At 37.3% G+C, this 26,411-nt stretch overlaps 1 protein-coding gene across 1 annotated transcript; it reads left to right on the forward strand.

Annotated features, from left to right (window-relative positions):
* Positions 1-85: 85 nt before the first annotated feature.
* TMEM167A (transmembrane protein 167A) lies at positions 86-16,598 on the forward strand. Its single transcript, XM_072416191.1, has 4 exons — positions 86-215; positions 12,625-12,734; positions 14,229-14,263; positions 16,224-16,598. Exons 1-4 carry the CDS (start codon positions 213-215, stop codon positions 16,292-16,294), a joined length of 219 nt encoding a protein of 72 aa, XP_072272292.1. The 5' UTR covers positions 86-212; the 3' UTR covers positions 16,295-16,598.
* Positions 16,599-26,411: the final 9,813 nt, after the last annotated feature.

Below are 26,411 nucleotides of genomic sequence, written 5' to 3' on the forward strand. Positions count from 1 at the left end.
ACATAACAACCGTGAGCAGATTGAAGACTATATTTCGGAAGGCGCGTTTCCTTGTGTCTTCTATGTACAAAGCTGTGTCAGTGACTTGTGGGCTTCGGAAAAATGGCCGCCGCGGAGATAGAGAGTGAGAAGCCAATTAGCAGAGGCGGAGGTGACGTCACAGGAGCGACACCCCCTGGAAGTGTGATGTGGCTGAGAGGCTATCCAGAACTATGGTGAGTTGTTGCTGGTGAATCTGGTGTGAATGTTGCGCTGGGACTGTTTGTTCGGTGTAACCCGGGGAAATGTGTATACACTGGGAACAGACACACACACACACACACACACATATATATATATATATATATATATATATATATATATATATATATATATATATATGTGTGTGTTTAGTGATAGGGGTGGCATAGTGATCTTTCTCTACATACAGACAGCTACAGCTTGGCTCAGGGTAAGGCTGAAATGAAGCGGACCTGTCAGCACATGGTGACTTGTATGCACAACATATCTGCTATAGGAAAGCTCTGTGGTGTGCCAGGATCACCAAACATTCCTGGACAAACATGGAGGCTGCCATTGCTGGCTGTGCAGGTAGAATGCTGGCTGCCAGTCATTAATGCTGGGCTTCCTAATAATATCCTTTAAAGTAGCCATCGCCAACCAGTGGTCCGCGGCTCTGGCTAGTGCGCCCCCCAGCGGTGTCAGTAGAAGGACCCCACTTGCGGGGCGCAACGGCCAGAGCCACGGGCCATGCCCCTGTATGCATTGCAGGCTCGGCAGTGCGGGTTGTGTACAAATGGTTATCTCTGTACCCACCTGGGGTTCACCTTTAAAGGCAGTCAGCTTGTAATGCCTGAAAGTACCACTTAAATTTCAGACTGATCTCTGTACCCCTTTGGAGCCCTTTTGATCATGACTGTACAAGAAGCTTTCACATCTGTGTAAAATAAGATTAAGCCCTGCCTATCCTGGCACTAATGCCAACCCTTATCGTTCCATATGAAATGGGTTGCTCAGACCTGCGATGGGAGAGTGGGTCGGTTCTGGCATCATGACGTCACTCTGGGGGAAGTTTCTTCCCTATTGAGTGACACACGGCTCCCAGGGTGGATGCATTTAGTGGTCTCTGACGTCTAAAAGGTTGGGGACCACTGCAATAAAGTGGGGGGGGGGGATAATGAGCCATCCATGAAGGAAGAATAGAAATGGCCGCTTCTGTGTTTTATTCAAAGCAGACTTAAACCTACAACACTCATCTATTCCTGTGCCTTCTTCCTGATATTTGACCATCCTCATTGATTGTGCATTCATTCCAGGCACATGCAAGGGCAGCTGGAATTTCTTGAGCATGTATGTGCAGCTTGGCAAAATGTGTCAGGTGGGTGGTGATCAGGCAGGTAAGATCAGTTATTGCAGAAGAGGCATCTCCTGTCATCTTTTGCAATAATGACCTGCCTGATTTTTTTTTTTTTCTTCAAAGCGAGACATTAGATCCACTCTAAGGCTGCATACACACATTGGACTTGTTGTTGAAGGGGATCTTTCATGATCCTTTCCAATGGCAAAAGACTGAGAGATGCATGAACATACAGCACCATTCTGCTCTATGGAGAGGGGAGAATGAGAGAGTGGCAACCTGCTGTGCTCTGTCCCCTTCACTTGTATTACGATCGTTCGTGGATCCACCAGGACAGATCCATGAACAACGTTGGACGGCCTCGGTACACCCATCAGATTCTCATCGATACTAGCCCTGAAACAAGAATCATCTGATGTGTGTACAAAGCCTAAAGCAGGGCTAAATTTTGCGTGACTCGCCCATCTTACTTGGCTGTGCCAGGCTGACATAACTCCCTGCTGCCTTTCAATAGAATGCATTCATCCTGGCACATGCAAGCTAACGCAGGACTGCCAGGTTTATTGCAGCTCAGTTTTGATGCCAGAAACCCAGAGCAGGTAAGGCACATTATTGCAGAAGGAACATCATCTGTCTCTTTCTGCAATAAGCACCTGCCTGCTCTTAGATTTTTCAAAGTGATTCCAATTTAAGACCTAATAATACCTAATAATAAGACCTAATATATCATTATAGTACCCTGATTTCTCAAAATCCCCCAAAGAAGCCCTGGGCGAAACGCTTGGGGTAAAAGGGTTCAACATTTATTCTGTTTGTTTTACATCGTTTACTTTATAAGTGTAATTAACTATGTAAACCTTCTGTTGAATAGGAATGCTCAGCTTTAACATGGTACTAGCTTAGCAGACCTCTGTGTAGAACACAGTTTTGTCCTTTTTTCTTTTTGTTATCTTGAATATTGATTAATAAAATAGTTTATTAGGCATCTTTTCCTCAAAAAATTGTCTGCTGTAAAAGCCTGCTCTCTATCCCTTCTTTAAATTTTCATAATTTAACCATTGGCTTGGCAGTATGCACTCTATCCCCTTAGTGAATAACCTTTACCTCTTTACTTCTACCAAATACAGCTTGCCTGGTTGATGTTCGCATCCTTAGCCTTTAATACCTGCTAGTAAAGATCAGCTTTACAGATACAGATTTACTAGCATTCTGTGTGCACGTCCTTTTTCTTTACTCATTCTCCAATATGCTTTTCTCAAAATAAAAAAAGAGAAATATCTGATAATTCTGGGCATCACATGTCGTGACTCACTTTCACATGGCACACTATTCCCAGCATACTCCAACATGACAATAATGGTACTTGGTATTTGGCAGCTTCAATGGGTTTTGTGGAAAGAGTCCTCAGCCCTGTCTGATGGACATCAACTTACTAGACAGGGCTGAGGACCCTTATGAACTTAGACAGGGCTTCTTCAAAGCAGTGTAAAGAATGGAAAGCCAATTCTAAAGCCACCCATGAAAAATACAGATTTACTTAAAATTAAAGCAAACAAATGTGATATTAGTTGTAGTAATTGGCTAATATCCATGTTCTTTTGTGGCATGGTGTACAATATTATACATTTCAAGGCATTTTACACCATCATTATATTCAGGTATAGTCAGTGATTTTCACGCAAAACTAAGCGATTAAAAAATAGCAAACGCATGCAAGAACATTTTGCTATGTTTGCCACACATTAAGGTGTCATTCTGCAGACACCCACATAAAACTAATATGTTCTCTATACTATAAGGGCCTATTCACATCTTGACATTTTAGGTACAATGTAACACTGATGTTTGTGGTTTAAATGCCTTGCCATTGAACTTATTAGAGCAGTGGTCTCCAAACTTTTCAGACCCATGGACCAATAAATGCACAGAATTCGGACCGCACATGCACGGGCAGCGGTAAAAACTTCCCCCATAGTAACGTCATGATGCCAGAACCCGCCTATAGGCAGGTTGTGTTCATACAGGGGACATGGTCCGCGGCCGCGCCCCCCAGCAGGCTCAGGGGAAGGACCTGCCAGCCAGAGCCACGGACCACCAATTGCTTTATTAGACCGTTAAAAATGCAGCAAGCAGGACTTTTCCTTGGTTGCCTAAAATGGAAAGCTGTTAATGGGGGCTAATACTTTATCACATTCTGCATACTATACGTGTTATAAATGCAGTATATGTTGTCCATTCTACATTTTTAAAGCATCCACATGCAGCATGGAATTATTTTAGCTAAGAGGCATTTAGAGTGGTATTGCCAATAAATGGTAATCCAATGCACCAAGGCATGTGCTGCGCATTGGTACACATGTTGTTTTGCACTTTTTAAATATAAAGGGTGTAAAGATTAAAGCAAAACATCATCATCATTATTATTTTTGTATATTCTTAAGACTATTCTTTTTAGATTTAAAGCACTATGTGGTTCTTTAGTGTTTGGAGGGGGGGGTAAATTGATACATCATACAACATTTTTACTTCCAAGGATGCAGAACAATTTAACAATTTTACCAAATGGACAAAAACTTAACATTTTATTGTGTGCATGCATGTTTACTTTTATTAGTATTTGGGATGTCATGAAAGCAGGAAGAAAAGGAAGGATGAGAGGGGGCAGAAATTGCTAATGTGAAATATTTGCCAGATGTCAATATAAGGGCTGTTAGCTAACCCTAGGTCAGCCATTGTGCACTCACTTTGTGTTTAGATTGGCGTTGATTGATGGATTTTCTTTTTATGTTCCCTGCCTAGAAACATTCACTTTTAAATATGGGTATTTTGATAAACTGCCTAATTCATTTTTAAACATCAGCAAAATCAGTATAGTGTTATGGGAATTGAGTGATGTTTGTGGCCTTGGCCTTTTTATTTTTAATTTTAAGCCATTGCTTTGGGACATATTACATAACGTATTCCTTGTGTAACACTTTTATCTTCATAGTAATTTCCTCCAGTTGATATCCAGACCTCCATTTCTCTGGCCTTGTTTACCATGCCCTGAGTTCCATTTAAAACCAATATTCCTTTATCATCTAGAAAGTTTTGTAACATCATTTTTTACTGCTACATACAGGAGGATTGGAAACCGCAAACAAACTGTAGCTCAGCTCTTGAAAACTCTTTTACTACCAGCATCCGAGATCCTATGCTTGGATGGGAATTCAATGCTTTTTTTTATGTATTTTCATTAGGTATGAGGAGAGCTGGTCTCTCTTTTTCTCAGCTATCCAGGTGACCATCAAGATATATTTTAGGTTTCCATATCCAGACCTCAGTGGCATGGATGTTGCAAGGAAAGCCTGGAAATGACCATTGGGTGCTGGGTAGTAAGGTATCCATGTAGAGCTTTTCAGGTCTACATCCATTTGCATTCTCTAAATACTTACTAAATCAGTAAGTCAGTTAGACCAAAGTACCTGGATCTACAAAGTAATTGGCTGCCTCTTTTACATTCCCCTCTTTATGTTGGTTACAGAGTGGTAGTGGTTAATGATAAGGTGAGATGATTATGCCCCTAGTTCTACCTACTACAAACTGAGGCATGTTTGTGGTAGAATGGAATTTTCATGGACTGGCCTACAGTTTCTGTTTTTTTTTTCGCAAGTGTCAATTACAATTGTGGGTAGCAGTATAACCTTCTTTGTCCTTCAATAAACTTTTTTGTAGATGTCCATTCAACTCTTGCTCCTGTTTTATTTAGGTTGGAAATGTTACCTAGTCACTTATTTTGTATGTTAGCTTCTTATTCGGAACTTTAAAAAATGCTGTTTACAAATGTATGTATTACATGAGATACTTGTAAAAATGGGCTGCTTGCAAGGTATATAGAATTGTTCTTTCCTGCCAATAAAAGGTAATAATAACGCAATATGATTTATAACTAATGAACTCCTCTGTGATATTGGTGGAAACCTAATCAACTAGATTTTCGCTTGAGATAGTCAGAAATCACAAATCCGGGTGGGGGCACGTCTATCGTGTGTAGATCCCTAGGCCCATGTTACTCAATAGTCCAATGTGATAAAGATATACAGGTAGTTCCTGGGTTACATACAAGATAGGTAGGGTAGGTTTGTTCTTAAGTTGAATTTGTATTTAATTTAGAACAGGTACATTGTTTTATTAAATGCAATTAGGACAGATGTTTGTTTCAACATATTTTTAGGCAGTGTGGTGTCAGTTACTATATAAAATTTACTTCTATAGTATGTTGTGCTGTGATATGCAAAAAGAAACAACTGCAGAGTTTGTCTTGGTCATTAAAGAGTAACAAGATCTTGCAGAAGACTCAACCCCTGATATCACCCACAACCTCAGCTGTGTTTAGCAAAAGATTTCTTCAGTCATGCAAACCGCCCCTCCCCCTCTATCAAGCCTGTGTTCTGCACACAAGCGAGCAGGGAAGCCCTGTTCGTATCTAGGAGGCGTCCGTATGTCCAGTGACCTTAACTCGGGCACTACCTGTACTAGCTGCATTGATTTAATGATTTGAGGATTAACAAATATACTTGATGTCTGCACCTTAGGTGTATAGTTTGAAGTCTTTAAATACGACTTTTATGGTGGGACACCCAGTGCTCAACCCAGAAAGCTGGGTGGCATTTTTAAGCTGGGTGACATTTTAGGTGGTTGGCAGCCCCTGTATTGTGACCCAACCGTTCAGAAACCACCCAAAAACATCTGGGTGGTTACTGAAATATTCTGGGTGGTGTACCCTGCTAAAAGGAGCTGGGGAGAACACTGGACTCCAGACACTTCTTTATCATAGTGTTAGGAATTTCACTACAGAAGCTATTATTTTATGGCCCCTAGAGTTGCCATTGAAACTAGATCAATCCATCCATTGCTTTTGCATATTTTAAAAATATTCCAGCAGCAGAGAAATACATTTCATTAAGAAATCATAGTTATTTTACATGTGCCTATTGTTTAATTATTTTATTTAGGACAATCAGGACCAAAGTAACATGATCAACATGAAATTCATTTTTTTTTAAATCCTAAAAACCGTTATAAATGTGAAAGTGATTGTCACTCTTTTATAAACATATTTATATGGTTTGCTTTATTGTACACTTAATTGATCAGCAAAAATTGTATGATTGGCTCCATATGCATGGCAACTGCTGTAAATTACTTGCAAGAAAATATAGATGTCTTCTAACACCCATGGCTGTTGTTTACCTCTGACCTTGTCAGGAAAAAACCTAAGGTACTTCCTGATCACAAAACTCCAAATCTTAAGTGGAAGAAGATTTTATGAGATGAGCAAAGGAGTTGAAGGAGAGTGATAGGTAGCTGAGAGGCTCTTAAAAGCATTCTGGAGAGATAGTACGTGAGGCCTGAGATGTAAATGGGAGACTTAAGAATGCTGCGTTTGATTAGATTATTGTGTCAAAGCTTCACTAGAGAAATCTATAAGGTGTTGTTATTTTCTTTTCAGAGTGTTTGTTAAGGAAAGCTAAATTTATCCACATAAAATTCTCTCATTTCCCACGTGTCACGTTTCCAAAATAGCTGTGGAATGAGGAGAGACCAAAACTATTGCAGAACATTACTAGGTGTTATTCTAAAGCGTTCCTAAAACACACAATCGTCATCCTTTTAGAAAAAAAAATACAACCCCAAACTTAACTATATGGTGCCTTGTGACCTTTGTATGCCATTGTATGGGCACTCTTTCTCTAATATATGTTATAGCTGATCAGTTTCAAATAAATAACTAAATGTACTGAGTTGATTTAGTAGAAGATTCCTGTCACTGAGCATAATGAAGAACAAGAGGACCAAAGCATAATTCTTTATGAGAAGAGAAATCATGGTTAAATCACCAATTTTTGTCCACTGTAGATTTGTGAACTGTATACCCATAGCTCGATTTCAATCTTTTCATGTTATGATGATCCAATTTGTAAACCCTATACCCACAGCTGTACCTTAAATCCCATTTTATCACTGCTGTGTTGGGAAATTATAGCAATCTACAGGAGACTGCTAGAGACTACTACAGTTTGCAGGTAAAACTACTGCATACAAATCTAAACTGCCCTTAAGGTTACTGGGAAACTTGTGTTTGGAGTATTATGGGTTTAAGAAATCTTTTATAGTTCCAGTGTATTACACCATCCTTATAACAAACACCTGGAAAGAAAGAAGAGAGTGTACAAACTACTCCCTATTTAAAAAGCAAAGTTATCAACCCCTACTTACATGGTTATACAATAGAAATAAAAAAGTAGGAAAGGTATTAATCACCCTGACCAGGGCTGGGACGTTACTCTCAATACCAATGGCCCCATTATCGGTAAAACTAAATTGGACAATGGATAATGATAAGCTCATGTGTACTATTAGAGATAACCCAAGCAATACTACAGAGACTACCATGATTTTAGGGAATGTGTTTATTTGATGTTATTGCAAGAAAAAGTCTGTAAACCTAATGCGTTCATTATGTACAAACAGTACCTGTTCTTTTCTGTTTTTATTTGATTGTTGTGTGCTTTTCACATTTTCTACTTTATTTAATAAAATGTATTGAAATAAAAAAGGAAGAAAGGCCTTTTAACAAAAAGACTTATATTGAAAATCTTAATTAATTCAGGTAAGTATATCCAATTTAATATGTGAGAAAGGTCACAGCCCATTCAGTAGTCTGGGATGTATGACTAGTTCACTATATAGAGAATTCCCTTCAAAGTAAAGACAAAATGTTTGATAGACAAAAAAAAGTCTCTAAACCTGGCGCAATTTTCCTAACAGCTTCCTCTGCCTTTTTGAAGTCACCTGAACAGACTTGAGTTGTACAGCTGATTTCTAGTAATTGCAATTCTGCAATTATATTATTGCTAGGTGTAGTAAAAATAAAAGTTGGACAAATGGCTCAATAGACTTAGTTACACATGTAGTATTAGTTAGCAGTCCATCTCACACGATCGTATATTGCTTCATCCTTTTTTATTGATCACTTCAAGATACCACTACTTTATTTTTGTGTAGCTTGCTCTATAATAAGCTATTCTATTTGTTTAGTTTTTTTGCTTTACCTAGCCAAAATTTGCTAGGGATTTTAGTAGCATGACTAAGCTACTAAGTCTTTGTGTAGATTTAGCCCATTCAAGGGACTGCTGGCAAGTGGTCATATCTTAGTGGCTAGAGCTCAAAATATGCCATGTAGTTTATCCCTTACAATGGTAAAAGCCTACCAGTAAGTTAAAAACAATGCACTGCCATTGTGGCTGAACTTTTCTCATCAGTTGTTGAGCTGAGCAATTAATGGTATTCAAAGCTGCTTCTAGTGGTTTAAATTATCTGTTGTTATAACTACAAAATTATAGAACTGTTTAATAGTGTTTCTCGTCCTTTCTAACATGGGGGAACCCTTGAAACAACTTTTTTTTTTCCATAATTATTACATCCACAGCTCACAGTACATTAGTGTGGTGGTCAGCAGGAAGAATGCCTCTTACATTACTGGCCATTGGGACAAATGTCACTCTTAGGCTGGGTCGACACAGACGTTTTCAAAAACGCATGTAAACGTTCCTCCTGCATTTGTGTGTTTTTATGCACTTTTATTAGTTTTCATTAGGAAAACGTTTATACCATGTTTTTCCACTTTGAATACCATTGAAATCAATAAAGCGTTTACCTGTGTTTTCCTTTTCCCCCATTTTTGGGCGTTAACCCCACGTTTTAGTTTTTTAAACGTTGCAAGCAACGGTATAGATAACACTCATAAACATGCCTCAAGGAAACATCCTGGTGCAGATTAGCCCATTGGAATGTATGGGAATCTCAAACATGGGCTTTTAAAGCCTCAGGTTAAACGCTGGGGAAAAAGTCCGTGTAGACTAAGCCTTAGGTAAAATAACCTCACAATTATTTAATGATTTAGGGAAACTGTCGGGTGTCCTCAAAACCCTGGTTGAGAAACCATTACCAATCAAATTGTGAATAAGCAGAGCCTTTTATTCCAAAATGAAAGCCTAATCTTATTTTTTTTTTAATTTTCATTAGCCTGTTCTTGCTCCTTTTGTGGGTGCCACCATCTTCATCCAGTCCTCCTCCAGGACTTTGCCTGTCCCTTCTGCACTAAAATACTACCTGCTTGCAATTTTTCTTTGTGTGAAAGTTACATCAAAATACATTAAGGTTAACACTGAGTAACTCAGAATGTTTGCTTATTTCAATACAGTATACTTTTCCTTTAAACACACTTTCTAAAATGTTTTACATCACTATTATCTTCCTCTTCATTACTGTCTGCAAGATAGGTTTTACATTTGTCACATCCCACTTTCCGGGCAGGTGGAAAGGTCTCCCATACTTGGAGTGCCAGAGATTCCCACTTCCCAGTACATTTGTTACTGTGGACACGCCATGCATTTTCTTTGCACATCCTTTGACATGTAAATGAAATATAGAGAAGGTAAATTTATTTATTGATAACATACAGAGTACGAACATTCCTTTCCTACTTGAGTTGAAAGAAACATTGGACATAAAGATGGAAGCCAGAAGTCTCTTTTCTCCTTGATCAGATAAGACACAAGGTTACACTTAGGAGAGATGGTTATGATAGCCCGGCTCTGGTATCCATTGCATCCACAGCTTTTCAACTGGTGCCTAAGGCAATGTTAATGTTTTGTCTTTAGAGCATATCAAATGGTTAAATTCAATTTCAAGCTTCCAGTGCAGTATAAGTGAGGTCAAACAAAGTCAAAATGAAAGTGATCTGCTTCCCCTAGAGTCCATCAATCTGACCAGTAAGGTATTCAAACAAGAGAGCAATTGCAACTCGTCTGGTCTGCCCGTGGGAGGATAATCATTATACCTCTATCTTGTATTTCTGTCACTTTGACCTCTGTAAGTTTCATACATAGAAAAGCTCTGTGACCTTTTTACTTATTTTCTGCATTTACATCATCTAGAAAATCACATGTAGTCACCCTCTTCTTGCAAACTGTTTATAGTTTCATTTTAACCCCTAAAAAACTGGCTTCAGACTGTTATAGAATATCCAATATAGGGGTATTTAGGCTCTGTAATAAAATGTAATCCAGCTGTGATGACAGGGAGCTCCTTCTTTTGGCCAAGTTGACTTAATAGTAAATGGAACAGTTCTTGGGTCCAAACACATACATAGTTATAAAAGCCTTTGGACAATGGGGTTTTCACTATGGTTGTAACTAATATTTGCAATAGAAAAACCAAGGATACAATGTAAGAGGTAATGTTATATAGTTTATTACAGTCCTGGGGCTTAATTCATGGAACTATTTTCTACGTCATTAAAGACCCCATAAAATCATATATTTTATTTTAAATATTAAACAACAATAATACACAAACCTTATTTGGCACAACCTCTGTAACTATCCATTATTCCTCCCAATAGGACATTATTTATCCCCCCCCCACTGACACTGAAGGTTGGAGGTTGGCACAAATCATGTGTACATTGGCAAAGGTGATTTCAGAGGCATTTTTAAAGCAATTATAGGGGATATATACTGGGTTACCACATAAAAATGGATTACAGACCCCTAAAAAAATTTGTGTGCCATATTGAATGATTCTTTACAAGACATTAAAAAAACATTATCAATTATAAAAACTATGGACATCATTGTAAAGAAAAAAAAGTACCTTAGAGTGGGAAAAATAAACCAACAGTTTAACTACTAGATTCCAATATAAAGGAACATCAAAACACAAACTACTGTCTGCAGGGTCCATGGGGGCCACAGATTAGGTACCAAACTTGGGCACCATTGCTATGCAATATAAATTTTTTCTCGCACCCCCTGGGCATTACTACATTATTATTATTGATACAATTACTATTAGTACTTATTATTACAAACCTGTACCCCTATACGTTGTATTCTGCCTGCATTCACATATGATGTGTGCTACTTCCCCCACCTCTTAGATTGTAAGCTCTTCTGGGCAGGGACCTCTCCTCCTCCTGTGTCACTCTCTGTATCTGTCTGTCATTTGCAACCCCTATATATTGTGCAGCGCTGTGTAATATGTTAGCGCTATATTCATGTTAAGTACATCTCTGAATGGACCAAATCTGGTTGTTCAAATGTCATGACCCAGATCCATTAGTGGATGCAAGCTTGCAGGTGATAAATATTCTGCAGTAAAATTAACTCACCTACATGTTGTGAATTTTTTTAATTTCCATATTGGAAAATGTTTGCTAATATTGCTTCATAAACTCTGTAAAAATATGAGACTGGTATTTATTAAAAAACAAAGTTTGTTAATTTGCTATGAAACAGAATGTCGTCTGTTTCTATAATTAATAAATATTGTAGGCTGAAGTTTTTGTTGTGTGGGATATTCTCAGTAATGCTGATAATTTACACTTTTTTGCTAATATTTGCAGTATAACAATGGTTGTGAGTGATCGACCATCAAGTCTTATTTGTTTTTTTCTGTAATACTATAATAACCTAATTGGGAATATACCCATGCAGTCAAGTCCTAATGAAGCTTTAGAGCATTTTTTGGATTTTTTTGGTAGGATTTACCTCTTCAGACTCAGTTCAGGCAGGCAGTGGGAACAGCATTTCCTGGGCATCTTTCATTCATTGACGCCTCAGTAGCTGCTCAGCAGCCCAACCACTATGCTGGTTCCTAATGAACCAGCATAGTTTTGGGGCTGCTGAGAAGCTACCAAGGTGTCAGCTGATGAAAGATGCCCCAGAACTAGAATTTGACAGCAGGTTGTACTCCAATGCTTGTTACCAGCCCTCATTTATTTCCTATGGATGAGACACAAGATCTAGCATCGTAACCACAGGCACGGATTACGGCCATGGGGAAGCAGTTACTACAGCCTTACTGCCTGTCTCAACTTAGCCATAGGTTCTTATCCCTTTTAAAACAAATCCATTCTGCACATGTCCTTTCCAAATCCTCTTACTGCTAAAACTTTTGTAACCTTAACAAAGAGGACATTCATGTCCCTGAAGCATGGTTGGGTTTTGTTACCTTCAGAAACCTTTTGTGTTTGACTGCTGTGTATGACAGGGGGTTTGAACATTTCCTACACAATCCAAATAAAAGTATCTTACAGTTTTGTAAGTGATGTAACTGCAGTTGCAAGTTGCTCTTACATATAAGCCACAATATATTTTTACATGATACTTTGCTTTCAATTTTACTACCCATTTCATCTTTTTCTTTTTTGTCTCTTCCAGTCTGCTATTTTTAACTTCCAGAGCTTGCTCACAGTAATTCTTCTGCTGATATGCACATGTGCCTATCTCCGATCTATGGTACCCAATCTTCTGGACAAAAATAAAACTGGGTAAGTCCCTTTTAATATTAGATTTTTAACATTTTCGAGTCACATCATGTGAGGAGATGGTGGACGAGTCCCTTTTTTTTACTGCCAGTCCCGTTCTATTGTGCCAAAACTTTGGAGAGAATAGTCACTACTTAATCCAATCTAGATCCAGACCATTTATTAGGTAGGCTTTGCAGTGTGTACCTCTCCCGGGAAATGTCATCTATACCAAATGTGTTTTTTTTTTTTTTGTGTTTTACTGTATTATTCCTGTGTCCTTAACTGCCCTGTAGTTTCCAGTAAGTGCAAGCTTTCAAAGAGAATTCTTTTTGTTACATATTGTATTTCTTTTCTGTGGTCAGAACAAATGTTTTTTTTTTCTTATAAATAATTATTGCACATATTTTTTATTTTGCAAAAGTGGAGTTATCAACTCTTTCACATGCTTTTTTGACTTTCTTGGACTATATTGGTAAATAGCCTCTTGTTTTCTGCAAAACCCAAATGCTTTTTTATGTTAAATAGGGAGATGCGTGAACCTCTGTCTGATTGATATTCTGGTGTTCCTATTTGTTGCATATTTCAACTCACTTCCTCTCTGGGTAATTGTCGCACCAGAACAGAAAGTGGAGGGAAATCTATCCTGGGTAGTACCCAAACCTGATAGAGATTCTAACCATTCACCTTTCTATCCCAAACTGGAAAAAAAAAATTGCGGGCTTAGTTATATGTGAAATTATTGAGCTATGCAATGTACTAACGTAAGTCAATTAGTTGGGGGGGGGGGGGGGGACTACATAAAATGGTCAGCAGTAAAATATTAATAAAAAAAAGTGCTTTTTTTTCTTTTCGGGAGCAGAGCTGGAATTAGGATCTGCTTTGTGACTTTTTCTTAAAACTTGACACTGGTTTCAGTAACCCTTCCTAATGGGCACTAAAGGGAAGAACATTCCCTGCAGGGTACTGAACACCGAGTATCCAAGGTCAATTAAAATCAAGACCGTGAAATGTTACTGAGAACACTTGATTCCCATGCTATTTTGCTAAAAGTCTCAAAAGTTCACATTGTTTGAATAGTGCACAAAGAATCTTATGCCGGGACTAATAGGCTATGGGAGTGGACCAAGTGTTTACTGTGATTGTGCATGTTGGGTGGATCTTTTTTTATGAGTATCAGTGACTATTTTGTATGTGTAGTATATCTGCCCTAAATCTTTTAAATTGGTGTTTAGTTGTCTTTCTATCATATTCTTTGTAACAATTGTAATCACATAGCTGGGCCCTTTTTTTCTGCAGTCTTAAGTTTTAGATAGTGGAATAAGCCTGAAGGTACTTCATAGTCTTGTATGGTAAATCCCACATTACCAATACATGTTAAGCCTGATTTGTTTAATGACAAATGAAATGTGAACATTTCTAGTACATTGTTTCCTTTTATACATCTGTTTTTTTATCAAATAATCTAATAAGCTTTACATAAACCCCTCTTTTTATTTTTTATTTTTTTTTTTGCAGAGTTCTTGGAATATTCTGGAAATGTGCACGGATTGGTAAGTTATCTTTTTAATGTGACAAGTGTAAGTCTGCAATCAAAACCTCATTTTAGTTTTTATAGCTGCAAGCTGTACAGTGCAGAAAAGGCATTTTGTAAATTTGAAAGTGCCAAAAGCAATACTTAAAATATTAGAGGATATTGCATTAGTTTTGTCCAGAGAAACTGACCTGGTATATTGACTGTGTTGTAAAAAATCATTAATTGCAGTGCTGCTTATCTTTTGTAAAATAGTGATGCATTAAGCTAAATGTCAAGATTTTTTTTTTTTTTTTAAGTTTTGGATAGATTTTGAAAGCTCTAGCAACCCTGTCAGGTTTTATTCCTATATTTGTCTGTGCTGGTAAGATGTAACCTCTATTTCTTTTTATTTTCACTGGCACTGAAAGTGAGAGAGAATCTAAGAGAGAATGTTGGAGATAAGACGTTTGTTCTATGAACAGCTCCTTTTAGAAATATTTTCAAGTGATGGGTTCCCTTAATGGGACATATGGGTTCTTTTAGATAGGCTAGGGTGCACATCGCGGTCACTAGCATAACTTGAACTTGACTAGCTCCCAGCTACACATACCATTGCATTGCATTGCATTAGGTCAAGCAGCGTTCTAACCCACCGTTAATGCACATTAACGGGTAGGAAAGGGGTTAATCTACTTTTAAATATAATGTTTGAATAAAAATGTTTTAAATCTTTAAATTTCATGTCAGCTTAATATAATCACATAACAGAGTTGGTAATACTACTGGCTGATCCACACATGGTCTGCATTCACCTGTATTTCACCTTGTATTCTAGAACTGCTCTATTTCTTTGTTCTCAAACTGCACTGGTGGTATTTTCTTTGTAGTTTCATCCTTCCCCTACTTCCCCTATAGGGTCCTGTAAAATTTTAACCCAGCTGTTTTTGTGTGATTACTGAAAAGTTAGGTCACAACACAGAGGTCGCCACCCACCTACAGCTTCTTGCCACTGAGCCTAAAAAGTTAGTGGTCCCCAAACTTTTGGAGCTCGTGGACCACTAAATGCACGGACTCCGGACCATGCATGAAGAAATTTCCCCCCAGAGTGACGTCATGATGTCAGAACCTGGGCCTACAATGGAAAAGTGGGCAAGTGGTGTCTCCCTGAGCCTTCGTTGTCTCCGAGAGGCGTAGTCCGCAGCTCTAGCCGATGCGCCCGCCCAAGCAGGGTCCTTCTCCTGCGCCATGGCCCACCTGTCAGATGGCAGACCGGGGGTTGGGGACACCTGATATATATTATATATTTCAATATACTAACCAGAATTTTCTTTTTCACACTGCATGCTCCCTAAGCTTTGCTAATGCAACGGTTAATATAAATCCTTTAACATTTTAACTGATGAAAGCCACATTTATTTGAATGTTGCCAAAGCATACAAACTAGGCACCCAGTATACCCATATTGAGTTTAAAACAGAGACATGAATGGTCCATGAATCTGAACTGCAATTTTATAAATCTGCACATTCATCTTTTCGGTGTTTTGCTGCCAACTCAAACAAACCTCTGAACAAATAGCCTTAAATACAGTTTGGCTTCACACGATACCCACACTTGTCTAAATTCATCAGATGTTGTTTAGTTGTTCACCAGACATTAAAGCAATGTATTGTAATCTTTATAGCTCTGATTGACATGCCATCTTGAAAGTAACTGGATTTTGTACTGTACATGTAGTAGATTTCAAGGTGACTTTTGCTGCCAAAAACATTGCAGTCTTGGATTATTTCCACAATTTGTGCAGACCTAACTATTTATTTTATCATTTAAAATAAACATATTTGTGTCATTAGTTGATAATATCGACTCAAAGTATTATATTTCCTTTCCTTTTTGAAATGATTGGTGATTTGATTTTGTATATTTTCATATCAATCTGGTGTTTTGTATTGGTTTTACTCCCTTTACATATTTCAATGTAATATTGTAATTCCCAGGTGAACGGAAAAGTCCTTATGTTGCCGTATGTTGTGTGGTGATGGCGTTTAGTATACTCTTCATGCAGTGATCTCCCAAGGACTTCCAGTGGATCATTTGTTGTGGAATATATTTTTCACCTTTATCATTGTGGGTATAAAAGATTGGGACCAACTGGTCTTGCAAAGAAGATTCTCCAAATGTTGGCAGAAGACAACTAAGCTAACACACTGTTTGTCGAATATTTTTTTGTTTTTTTAAATGTAAAAATTCCCATTTTTCTTTTGGGGAAAAATTATTTTCAGAAAGGTTCCGTAAATTATTTCAAACATTGTGATGAAGTTTTTTAGCTCAACCGTAGGCTGAATTACCAAATAAAATGACTTTGATAATGATTGACTTGATTGTGTTGTTTTCCATTGTTATGGTACTTTTGGGGTAAATCCATCCTGACAGATCCATGAAGGACAGATGACCTTTAAACAGATGTCAGATTCTCACCCGAGACAAACCTGATCCCTCGTATCGGGCAAGAATCATCCGGCGTGTACATTAGGGATAACAAAATTAGGGAGGAAAGAGGATGTCTAATTCAGGAAACTTATATAACTAAATGTATATAGTACAAAAATCATACCAGTCATACAACAGAACAGACTTTCATCAATAAAGAAAATTGACATCCCTTACCCAAATACCATAGGTAGATAAAATCTTATATATCAAACAACCTCCTATAGGTCTATTGGTTGGGAATTCACAGACTTTGTAATCAAATTTTTGCTGGGGTGGTTAAAATAAGCAAAAAATCATTGCTTAAGGCTTTGTTCACACTCGTTATGAGGTTGTGGTGCATTTACTGCTGCCTCTGGGGAGGCACTACATGTAGCTTCTCCAGGCAGCAGCCCCATAGAGAATGAATTCTTTATGAAACAATGCTACAATTGGAATGACCCTTGATCCCGAGTCAAGTCTGAACCTCCCTAACAGACGATAATCACATTTTTAAAATTTAGGTATTCCTCATTTAACAACCTTTCTGATTATCGACAACTTGCAGTTACGACTGTCTCTTTGTCAAGTATACTGTGCAAGAACTGTACAGTGTACATCAGCTGGTCGTCTCACATTCACTTTTCTGATCTCCATCTTTTATCCTGTGTAGTGATCCTCCCTCGCGCCGGGTCTGGGGGCCGTCAGTAATCCTTGTCACACACATGCTGCACACACTCGCAGTGCCACAGATCCACTTTGTACTCACCTAATGACCAAATCACTTAGTAACCAGGTTGTTGAAACAGAACCAGGTCATTAAGTGAGCAGTAGCTGTAATTCATAAAGTCAGCAATGAGTTTTTAAAATGCCACTAGAACTTCAAGCTTCTTCCACTCGGTACCTCCACCGCTTAGGCAGCAAGCAGTATACCACATTATCGTTTACATTTAAAAGTCCCATCAAACTGAGTAACCTATAATGGATATGTTTTGGCTATAATACTTATGTGCAAAGAGTTGGCTTTTGTTTTATTGAAATTATGTATAACCCCATTAGAAACAGCAGCAATGGATCCAGGTTCTTCTGGTATTTGGTGTCCATCCATTGGCTGTAGACCAACCTGCTGTATTTCTTGTTTAAAATATGTTTTGAATTAAAATATCAGTGTGTAGTCTAAGCAAATTAGATCTCTGTATAGACATGTTTTTATGTAGCAATGTGGTAACATGGGAATGGTTACAACAAAAAGTGTGATTTGTGGTAAAACTTGCTTCCATTTAAATAAAAATGTTCAAATAAAAACGAAGCAAGTTTGTCTCCATCCAGCACTAGATTATCTAGTTTGTTTCATTTGTCTTATGGGACATTGGCATAGTATATTTGGCAGAAATGAAATGCGGAGGATCTGAATAAAAGCTTCTTTGTCTGGCAACACGTGTCCTCAGGGATAGAGAAGCATTATCCTAAACTGTCTGTATACCCCAAACTGCTTACTTGGTGAAAAAGTGACCAACTGTTTCATACTCTTCTAAAATGTACCTATTTATGAAAAGATAATTTATTCAGTAAGATATTTTGCTCTGCAATAAATACAAGGTTCTTTGTAGGGCGATTGACATAACACAGTATTAGGAATTTGCATTGGTAACGATGCAGAATTGTGATGATTTGATGGCTGATAAGTTTAGATTTTAGGTGTAGGGTTACAGATCAAATTTAGTCTGATAAGTCTAGGTTTAGGTTAAGAATGTGTGGGAGGGTTTAAAAAGATAATGGAACTGATTTCCTAACTAAACAGATAATTTTCAATATAGACCTAATACCAAGTACCAGGAGATTGTTAGTCTGCCACTGTCCATCGATACCAGGGAACCTGCCTATCCCTGCTAATTAAAAATGTGTGAGTGAGAGTTATCGCACCCAGTCCAACAAAAGTATTACCAAACATTGCTGAACAGCTTACCAGTAGGGATGATATGTATGGAAGTTCTCTGTTTGCCCTTTTAAATGCAACTCATAATGGTTGACTGTAGGAAAATATATATACCCACACCAATGCTCAATAGGCGAGTATAGCGAACCTCAAGCAAATCAGTTAACAACATATAACAAAATAGTTGAACCTTTTTATTAAAACTTAAAAACAGAGTGACAGGTTGCATACTGATAGCTCAGGAAAGATCTGCACACAAAAAACAGCAAAGCATACTGACAACCGTCATTTGTGGGACTTTGCTTTCTGTTTTCTCTGTGCAGACCTTTGTTGAGATCTGGGTACACAACTTGTGTTTTGTTTTTTTTTTAATTTTAGGAAAACAGGAATACTATTTTGTTTAGTATTGTCCACTGATTTCACTATACTCCCCTTTTGAAAATTGTGGTGGATTGGTATTTGAATCATTTATTCCCGGCAGATCTGGAGTGGTTCAAGAAGTGGGGTGTCCTTGTGTCCCTTTTTTCCTACTCAATCTGCTCTGACGTAAAGGAGGTTCTGATTTCCTCTCCTGATATGTCTGTTTGTGGGGGGAAAATTTATTTGTGTATCTATATAACAACATGTTTATAGTAATAGATGAACACCATGATCAGCCTAACAACCACATATATCCATCTTACCTGTGCCTGAATCCTATACAGGTTGATTTTGTATAGCGTAAAAACTGATGAAGTCATGAAGTAGCAATTTTGTCAAAGCAGGTTATCACAGAACTGGTACAGTGTTGGTAAATCACCATTAATTAGTTATTTCACCATCACTGCCTCTCACCACACTTCTCATTAATGTAATAATTTGCTTGGTATTGGAGGATCAAGCAATCAGGAAATGTTTGAGCCCAATTTATTTCTTTCAAACCTTTTATTATAAATGCTACTACAACTGTACTCTAACTTAAACCAGAACTTGTGTTGAGTCGGAATAATTGTTTTTTGGGAGCTTCACACTGATTTTATTATGTTCATGGTATAATGTGCTTTCTAAATGAGGAACAAAGGATGTGAGAATTTTCTCAAGATCCCTGTTAAATGTTATAACCTTTTCTTTTTTTTAATGTAGTAAATTAAATGTCAACTAATAGTTCTGCCAAGATTTTCGCCTTTGGTGCAAAGTGGTGTAACCTCAGTTATTTGTTTCTAGATCATTTTCCTAAATGCTGTAGTTACATTTCCAGTCTCCTCCTGGAAATCTTTCAATCCAGTCCAATTCACTCCTCACCTAATAAGTATTAACCTGCAACAGACATACAGAAGGCAGTCCATTTATATTTGCATAGTCAAAATTTTTGAGAGTTGGAAGTATTGAAGCCCTTGAATTTGGATCACAAACAGGTAACTAACTTTTTTTAAGATATTGTAAAAAAAAAAAGGCAACTTACAAGTGTTTTTTAAAGCAGATTTTCCATCAAAATGAAAAATCTGTTTTGCTCACAGCCCCACCACCATGCATACCATATATAAATAAATTTCAAAAATTAAGTGTTTAAACAAAGTACAGGTTTGCAATGTCTCTGAAAGCTGCAGGTGATCCGCGTATTTTACTACGACCCTCAAAATTGCTGGTTGCACATAAGCTCACAAGAATACTCTCCGATCTACTGTATTCTACTGAATTTTGAACACCCATTTCACCCACACCTCCCTGAAGCTTTGGAAGTAGGGCTGAGATGAGCATTTTTTATTATTTATACTTTGTGAACCTGTTTAAAATCAGTTTGCATTTGGTATGTGTGTGGCTGTGAGTAAAGCAGACCATGGCATAAAAGGTTCACATTAAGGAAATTTCATAAACTTACATGAACAATTATAACAAAGTGTTTGCATTTTTACTTCTGTGAAATCTGGAGGATATAGAAGATCTGTGTCCTGAGCTTATGGTATGAACCATTGTAATACGAAGATTGGAAACCAGAGCAATGTTCACCATAGACTAATTTAAATTAAACAACATTTTAAATGTAGATTCTATCTCTATAATGATTTTGGGGAAAATGGCACAAAGATTTCTTCCCTGTAGCCCCACACTGTTCCCTGTATCATGCAGCATATGCTGAAATAAATCCTGTTACACCTACAGAATTAAGGTTCTTGTTTTGACCTATGATAGGAACTGTTCGGTTTCTCACACATTGTTTATTAGTCTTCCTTCACTTCACAACCAGAACATATAAATACATCCTTGAGCAGCTTCTAAAGAGGTATCTCGACACATTTGTGCAAACATTTTTGTAATGATCATAAAATCAGGGAAGGAATTTTGATTTGTAGTTTTCTTTTGAGTGTATAAGCAATGACTATAAAACCATCATGCTAACAGAACTGCAAAGAATTTGAGCAATCCACTATAAGCATCACGGTTTAACAAATGAAGTGAAAATGAAGAGTGATCAATATAATATGCATCTGTTATTAAAATTTATGGAGATTTGTATCTCGCCAGATATAACTAGATGTGTCCTTTCCAACATTTGTACATATTGGCTACTTAGAATTATGCTTTTTTTAAAAATTCCTGTTGTATTTTTGCACTTTGTAAAGAGAAATTCTATTCACTTAAAATAAATTGCCATAAGTAAAATTATTGCAATTTTGCAAAGGGCAATTGTATTATTAAGCAATATATATATTTACCTTCCCTGCTATCTCTCCTTACCCAAATTTACCCTTATATTCTTAGTTGTTTGAGTAAGACAACTGCAACCTATTGAAATGGTTCAATGCGCTAACCTGAATCTTCTCTCCAAAACTATTGCAGTGACCCTTACACAATTAAAGAGCAGGCTTTTTAACATGGGGGGATTAATGAATTTAACTTTTAAGTCTTCAGGGAACCCCTACTATAATTATTATATGCGCAGCTCACAGTAAATATTGACATGGTGATCAACGGGAAGAATTAAACTTAAACTGCTGGTCAGTGGAAAGAATATCATCTATACAGATAGCCAACTCAAGTTTATTGGTGTCATTTAAATTGACCAAAGATGCACAATTTTTTTCATTGTTCAAGGAACATCCAGCAAGCTCTGGAGGAACCCTTGTTGAGAAACATTGACTTGGGGCTTTCTCCTAAGCATTTCTAAGGCAAGTATCATAAAATGTGTTTTTACAACAGTAATTATTATTTATATTACCGAAGTATCCTTTTAATTATAAATTTTTGTATGAAAAAAAAAAACATGAACTGAAGCTTTTTGACCATATGTTGTATGTTCACCCGTGTATTTTTAGCTGCATTGCTGAAAAAAAACTAATATAGAGCTCAATAGCTCAAGTTCAATATAAATGCACTATTAAATATATAAAAAGAGTGGCCCACCCCTCCCTCCTTCTCTTTGCTTGCGCTGTATATATGATTAGAGATGGTATTAAAGGAAATCACCCCTGCTTTGCACTGTCTTTATAATCCTTAAACACTTTTGCTATGCTTCCTCTCCATATTACATTTTTTTTGAAAATCAGATAATTTAGTTAAATAGTAAGAAAATATATAAAGTATCTATTCAGGAATGTGGAAACTTCCAAAGGAAGGGTAAGGTTGTAGATAAACCCACTGTCACAGACCCCTTTGGTTGTCATTCTGATGCATGCTGAGCGCAGGTTATGCAGCCCACCCATAAAGGAGAATGAGATATCTACTTTAGCAATTCACATGTGTGTGAGAAAGATAAACGTGATGCACTGTATTGTAATGACATGAAGGCAGCTGTTCATGCTTCTCATTCCTGACCAGGCAGTCGTTTGTTTAGAGTTAGGGCTACATTGCATTTTGATAAAAGAAATGGAAATTAAATGTCAGAACAGAGCTATTGGAGTTTGAATTTTAACATCCACCTAGTTATTTGGTATGACTCTACTGGGAGTCCCTCATGGTGTCCTAGTGAAGGGAAGTGTCAAAATGACATCTACAGAAAGGAATATTATCATAAAATGAACTGTTTTGTCCAGAGATTTAAGGTTACCCAAGGTCATTTTGTATATTTTCAATTATACGCTTGTACAACGGAGGCTAATTAGTACATCTGAAAGTGGTAAAATGCTATTCGATCTTATTTATTCATAGAATAGAATCATTTAAAATAACACAGATTCAGCACTTATTTGTTTTAAAACATGGCACAAATAGCTTTTCAGTTTAGCATTTGGTTTGTAAGTGTGAAGTTATTATGTGCAGCCAACAGCTATTCACATGATCTTGTTTACAACCCATGTCAATTAAAAAACATTACTTATGGCCAAAAGCTGAGCAGCATGGAAAGTTTGTATTGGTATTGTCCAAGAACAGAATATCTTAGCATAGAGTCATTGGTCCCACTGTAGGAATCAAAAAGGATCACTCACTTCACACGTATTACATGCAAGGATATAAAGTTGATTACAAAGACCATTTATATAAAAAAAAAAATACGTTTTGCAAGAAATATCTTTTCTGGAAAGCTAATTTAAAGTGAACCTGTGACTAGACACAAGATGAAGCACGTTAGTGATAGCATCATGTTACATGGTAACTCCAAGCAAACTGGTCAAGGCTAAGGGATGAAGAACAATATTTCACAATTCTAGATGACGTTATGGTTTTAGTAACCTACCTAAAAGAAGCATACAGCAAATGTGAGCCACCATTAGCTGCTGAGCTGCATTCTAATTATGGGTCAATGATTTAGAAGATGTAAAGAGAACACCAACAAGGGATCAGTATTTTTAGAGGCAGCTCAGCATTTGCAGCTTAAATAACCTCACAGAAAAAGGTCTCTTTTAGGTGTATTTCGTATGATGCTGTATGAAATGTCCATTCTGAGTGTGCTCAACAACAAGCAAGCGGCATCTCAAGTCAAAGTCTACAAACGTTAGCCAACTATGTGAACTTTTTCTGCCTCAAGGGAAGACAGCTTTACCCAAACAAGTCAGAGATGACATAATACCACATGGAAACTATGTTTTCTGGGCATTTTTATTCTTACATTTCTGTTACATCAGCATTACTGAAAGGTTCTGTCTGTAGCTGAGACTTTATGAAACCTCCACCAACAAAAATGAACTTAAGCTGAACATTTTAAAAAGCCGTACCACTCGGAAAAATAATATGCTCCAATGAAGACTAGTAGGGAAAACAGCCTTGTCCAAATTGCATTTGAAACCTTAATCTTTCCATTTTCCATAACTTAGGTTTACTTCTGCATAGCCCACAATCCCCCCACAGCTGGCTTCGATTTGGTCCCGCGGAAGAACCACCGGACGCTGCCATCTTCTTTTTTCTTCTGGCTTCTGCTAACGTCACCTGATGCCGCACTGCGTAGGCCTCAGCTCGAGTAACATTCTCCTGTAAATGTAAACAAAAAAGTGCCTGTCTCACTGCCCATAGTTTTTTACATTGTGGGAAAAGCCCCTTGTGCTGAAGGGGCAGCTTGAAGCTCCCTTGGATATGTGACATATGTGTCCCAAGAGGTTATAAGCTCTCATTCAGGAAGGGGCCACCCCTTCACCTTTTTTAAAAAAAAAAAGTACCTTGAAATTTTTTTTTTTGCCCTCTATAAAAAGGTTATCTACTCTTTTATATAAAGTAAAATAACTGATGATAGCTCTGCTTTAAGATACACCCACTCATTCCTATTGTGTCAATTTTATATTTTGCTTTTGTAAAACAAGTATATAGAAGATTGAAGTGGCTAGCACTCTCATCTTTGTGGCGCTAGATCCCAGGTTCAAATCTCGACCAGGACACAAGGTGTTTGTATGTTCTCCCTATGTTTGAGTTTCCTTTGGGCACTCTGGTTTTCTCCCACATCCCAAAAACAAGCAGGTTAATTAACTTCCCCTCTAATTTGACCTTGGACTGAGTTTCTAATATGTGACTATGGTAGGACATTAGATTTTAGGCCAATTAGGGGGACAGATAGGATATGACAATGGTCTTTGTCAAGCACTGCGTAATATGATGGCTCTATATAAATACCAGTAAATAAATACATTTTCTGAGAAAATGAATGTCAAGCCTTTTATACCTATGGCTTTCACAGCCTACTCTTGCTGGAATGTCATGGTGTTAAAGGATCTAAAAGTACATTAAACGTTGACATTCAATGAAACCTCGATCACTGAAAGGACTGATTATCCACTGGCCTTATGTCAGTGGCTCAGTGGCTAGCACTCATGCCTGGCAGCACTATATCCCCACGGCTAAATCTTAGCCAGTACACTATCCACATAGAAATCATATGCTTTTTTCCTGTTTGTGTGGGTTTTCTCCCATATCCCAAAAACACAACAGTATATTACCAGTAATAAAATTAGACAGTATTGATATAGCGCCAACATTTTATGCAGCACTGTACATTAAATAGGGTTGCAAATGACAGATACAAACAATAAAACAGGAGGAGAGAGTCCCTGCTCAGTGGAGCTTACAATCCAAGAGTTGGGGGAAGTAGCACACAATAGGACGAAGGGATATGGATTGGTGGATGAGTAGTTAGTTAAGTTAGGAGAAAGAAGAAGGTGGGTTGGCAAATGTGAAAAGATGAGTTTTAATAATTATTTTAAATGTGCAGAAAATAGTTTTGATTCACCCCAAAACTATCCTTTAGAATGGTGGAGTTTATGGACTATCACAATGGTAGAGATAATTCTGAGTTTTTCTGTAGAACAGTTGGACTCATGAGTATAAACTGTATAAAGGGTGATATAAATTCAACATAATAAAATCATTATGGCTGGCCTGTTACGTTATATCTGACCAATAGGGATGAGTGGGGGCAATGCTTAGCCTTAAAAACACAGATTTGCTTGTCAAAACTAGATGTGATAGGATTCAGAAAGATGCAGCAGATATATGTATACCTTGCTGCCTACACAAATTAACCACAACAGGTTTTTTTTTTTTTTTTTAATATTGCAATGTTGGTGCCTGATTAAGAAAAAACAGTTGGAAAAAACACAATTTCCACTTTTTTTACACTGGGCTCAATTTTTTTAAGCTCTCCAAAACTGAGGAAGATACTCTATCATGGGAATGATCCAGCAAACCTGGAATTGTTTCGATAAAGCTTCGATAAATCAGGCTCATTATGTTTTAACTACAATTTCGGGAAATGGTTGGAATAAAGAGTGCGTGAAACTTACTGTGCCCCAGGTGGATGTTCTTCCTTAGGAGATAGTCATTTAGGGACAAAGTTATTCCAAACAACATATATGAGAGATTTTTAGTGTTAATTCCTATAAACAGATATTGTGTGCTTAGTTTAGGAAAGTGAAGAATAGATAGTATTAGAAGTGTATAATCTTGTTACCATGCACGGCAGAAACTGTTTTACTTTAAAACACTTCAATGATGAGGTTGCCTTATGTTTTCACAAGCACACATGTACATTCATTCTCTTACATTTTTATTTACTCAGTAATGATTTCATGCCATAATTATATACAACACATCAAGTAGCAATACACATCACAAACCAAATAAAACTAATAATTTATGCATTCTCCTTATTTTATATAACATGATGGTTGGATCTCAACAGGAAAGTTTACAGGTTAAAAAAAAAACTAAAAACATGCCAAGTGGGGCTTCTCAAGTACAACAAGAACTTGTCACCAGACCTCACAAACACGGGAGGAAAACTTTTATTTGGTCATATTTTCAGTTTGTGTTTTTTTGCCATAGTAACATACAGCGCACGTATACACGAAAATCCCTCAGAGCGTGCAGTTTTTCTTTCTTG

This window comes from Pyxicephalus adspersus, chromosome 6 (genome assembly GCF_032062135.1).
Source record: "Pyxicephalus adspersus chromosome 6, UCB_Pads_2.0, whole genome shotgun sequence".
Classification (NCBI taxonomy): domain Eukaryota; kingdom Metazoa; phylum Chordata; class Amphibia; order Anura; family Pyxicephalidae; genus Pyxicephalus; species Pyxicephalus adspersus.

Excerpts from the sequence above, each read along its gene's own strand:
- TMEM167A (XM_072416191.1), top strand. Across the intron at positions 12,735-14,228 it reads CTGGACAAAAATAAAACTGG|AGTTCTTGGAATATTCTGGA; the intron begins GTAAGTCCCTTT and ends TTTTTTTTGCAG. Across the intron at positions 14,264-16,223 it reads CTGGAAATGTGCACGGATTG|GTGAACGGAAAAGTCCTTAT; the intron begins GTAAGTTATCTT and ends TGTAATTCCCAG.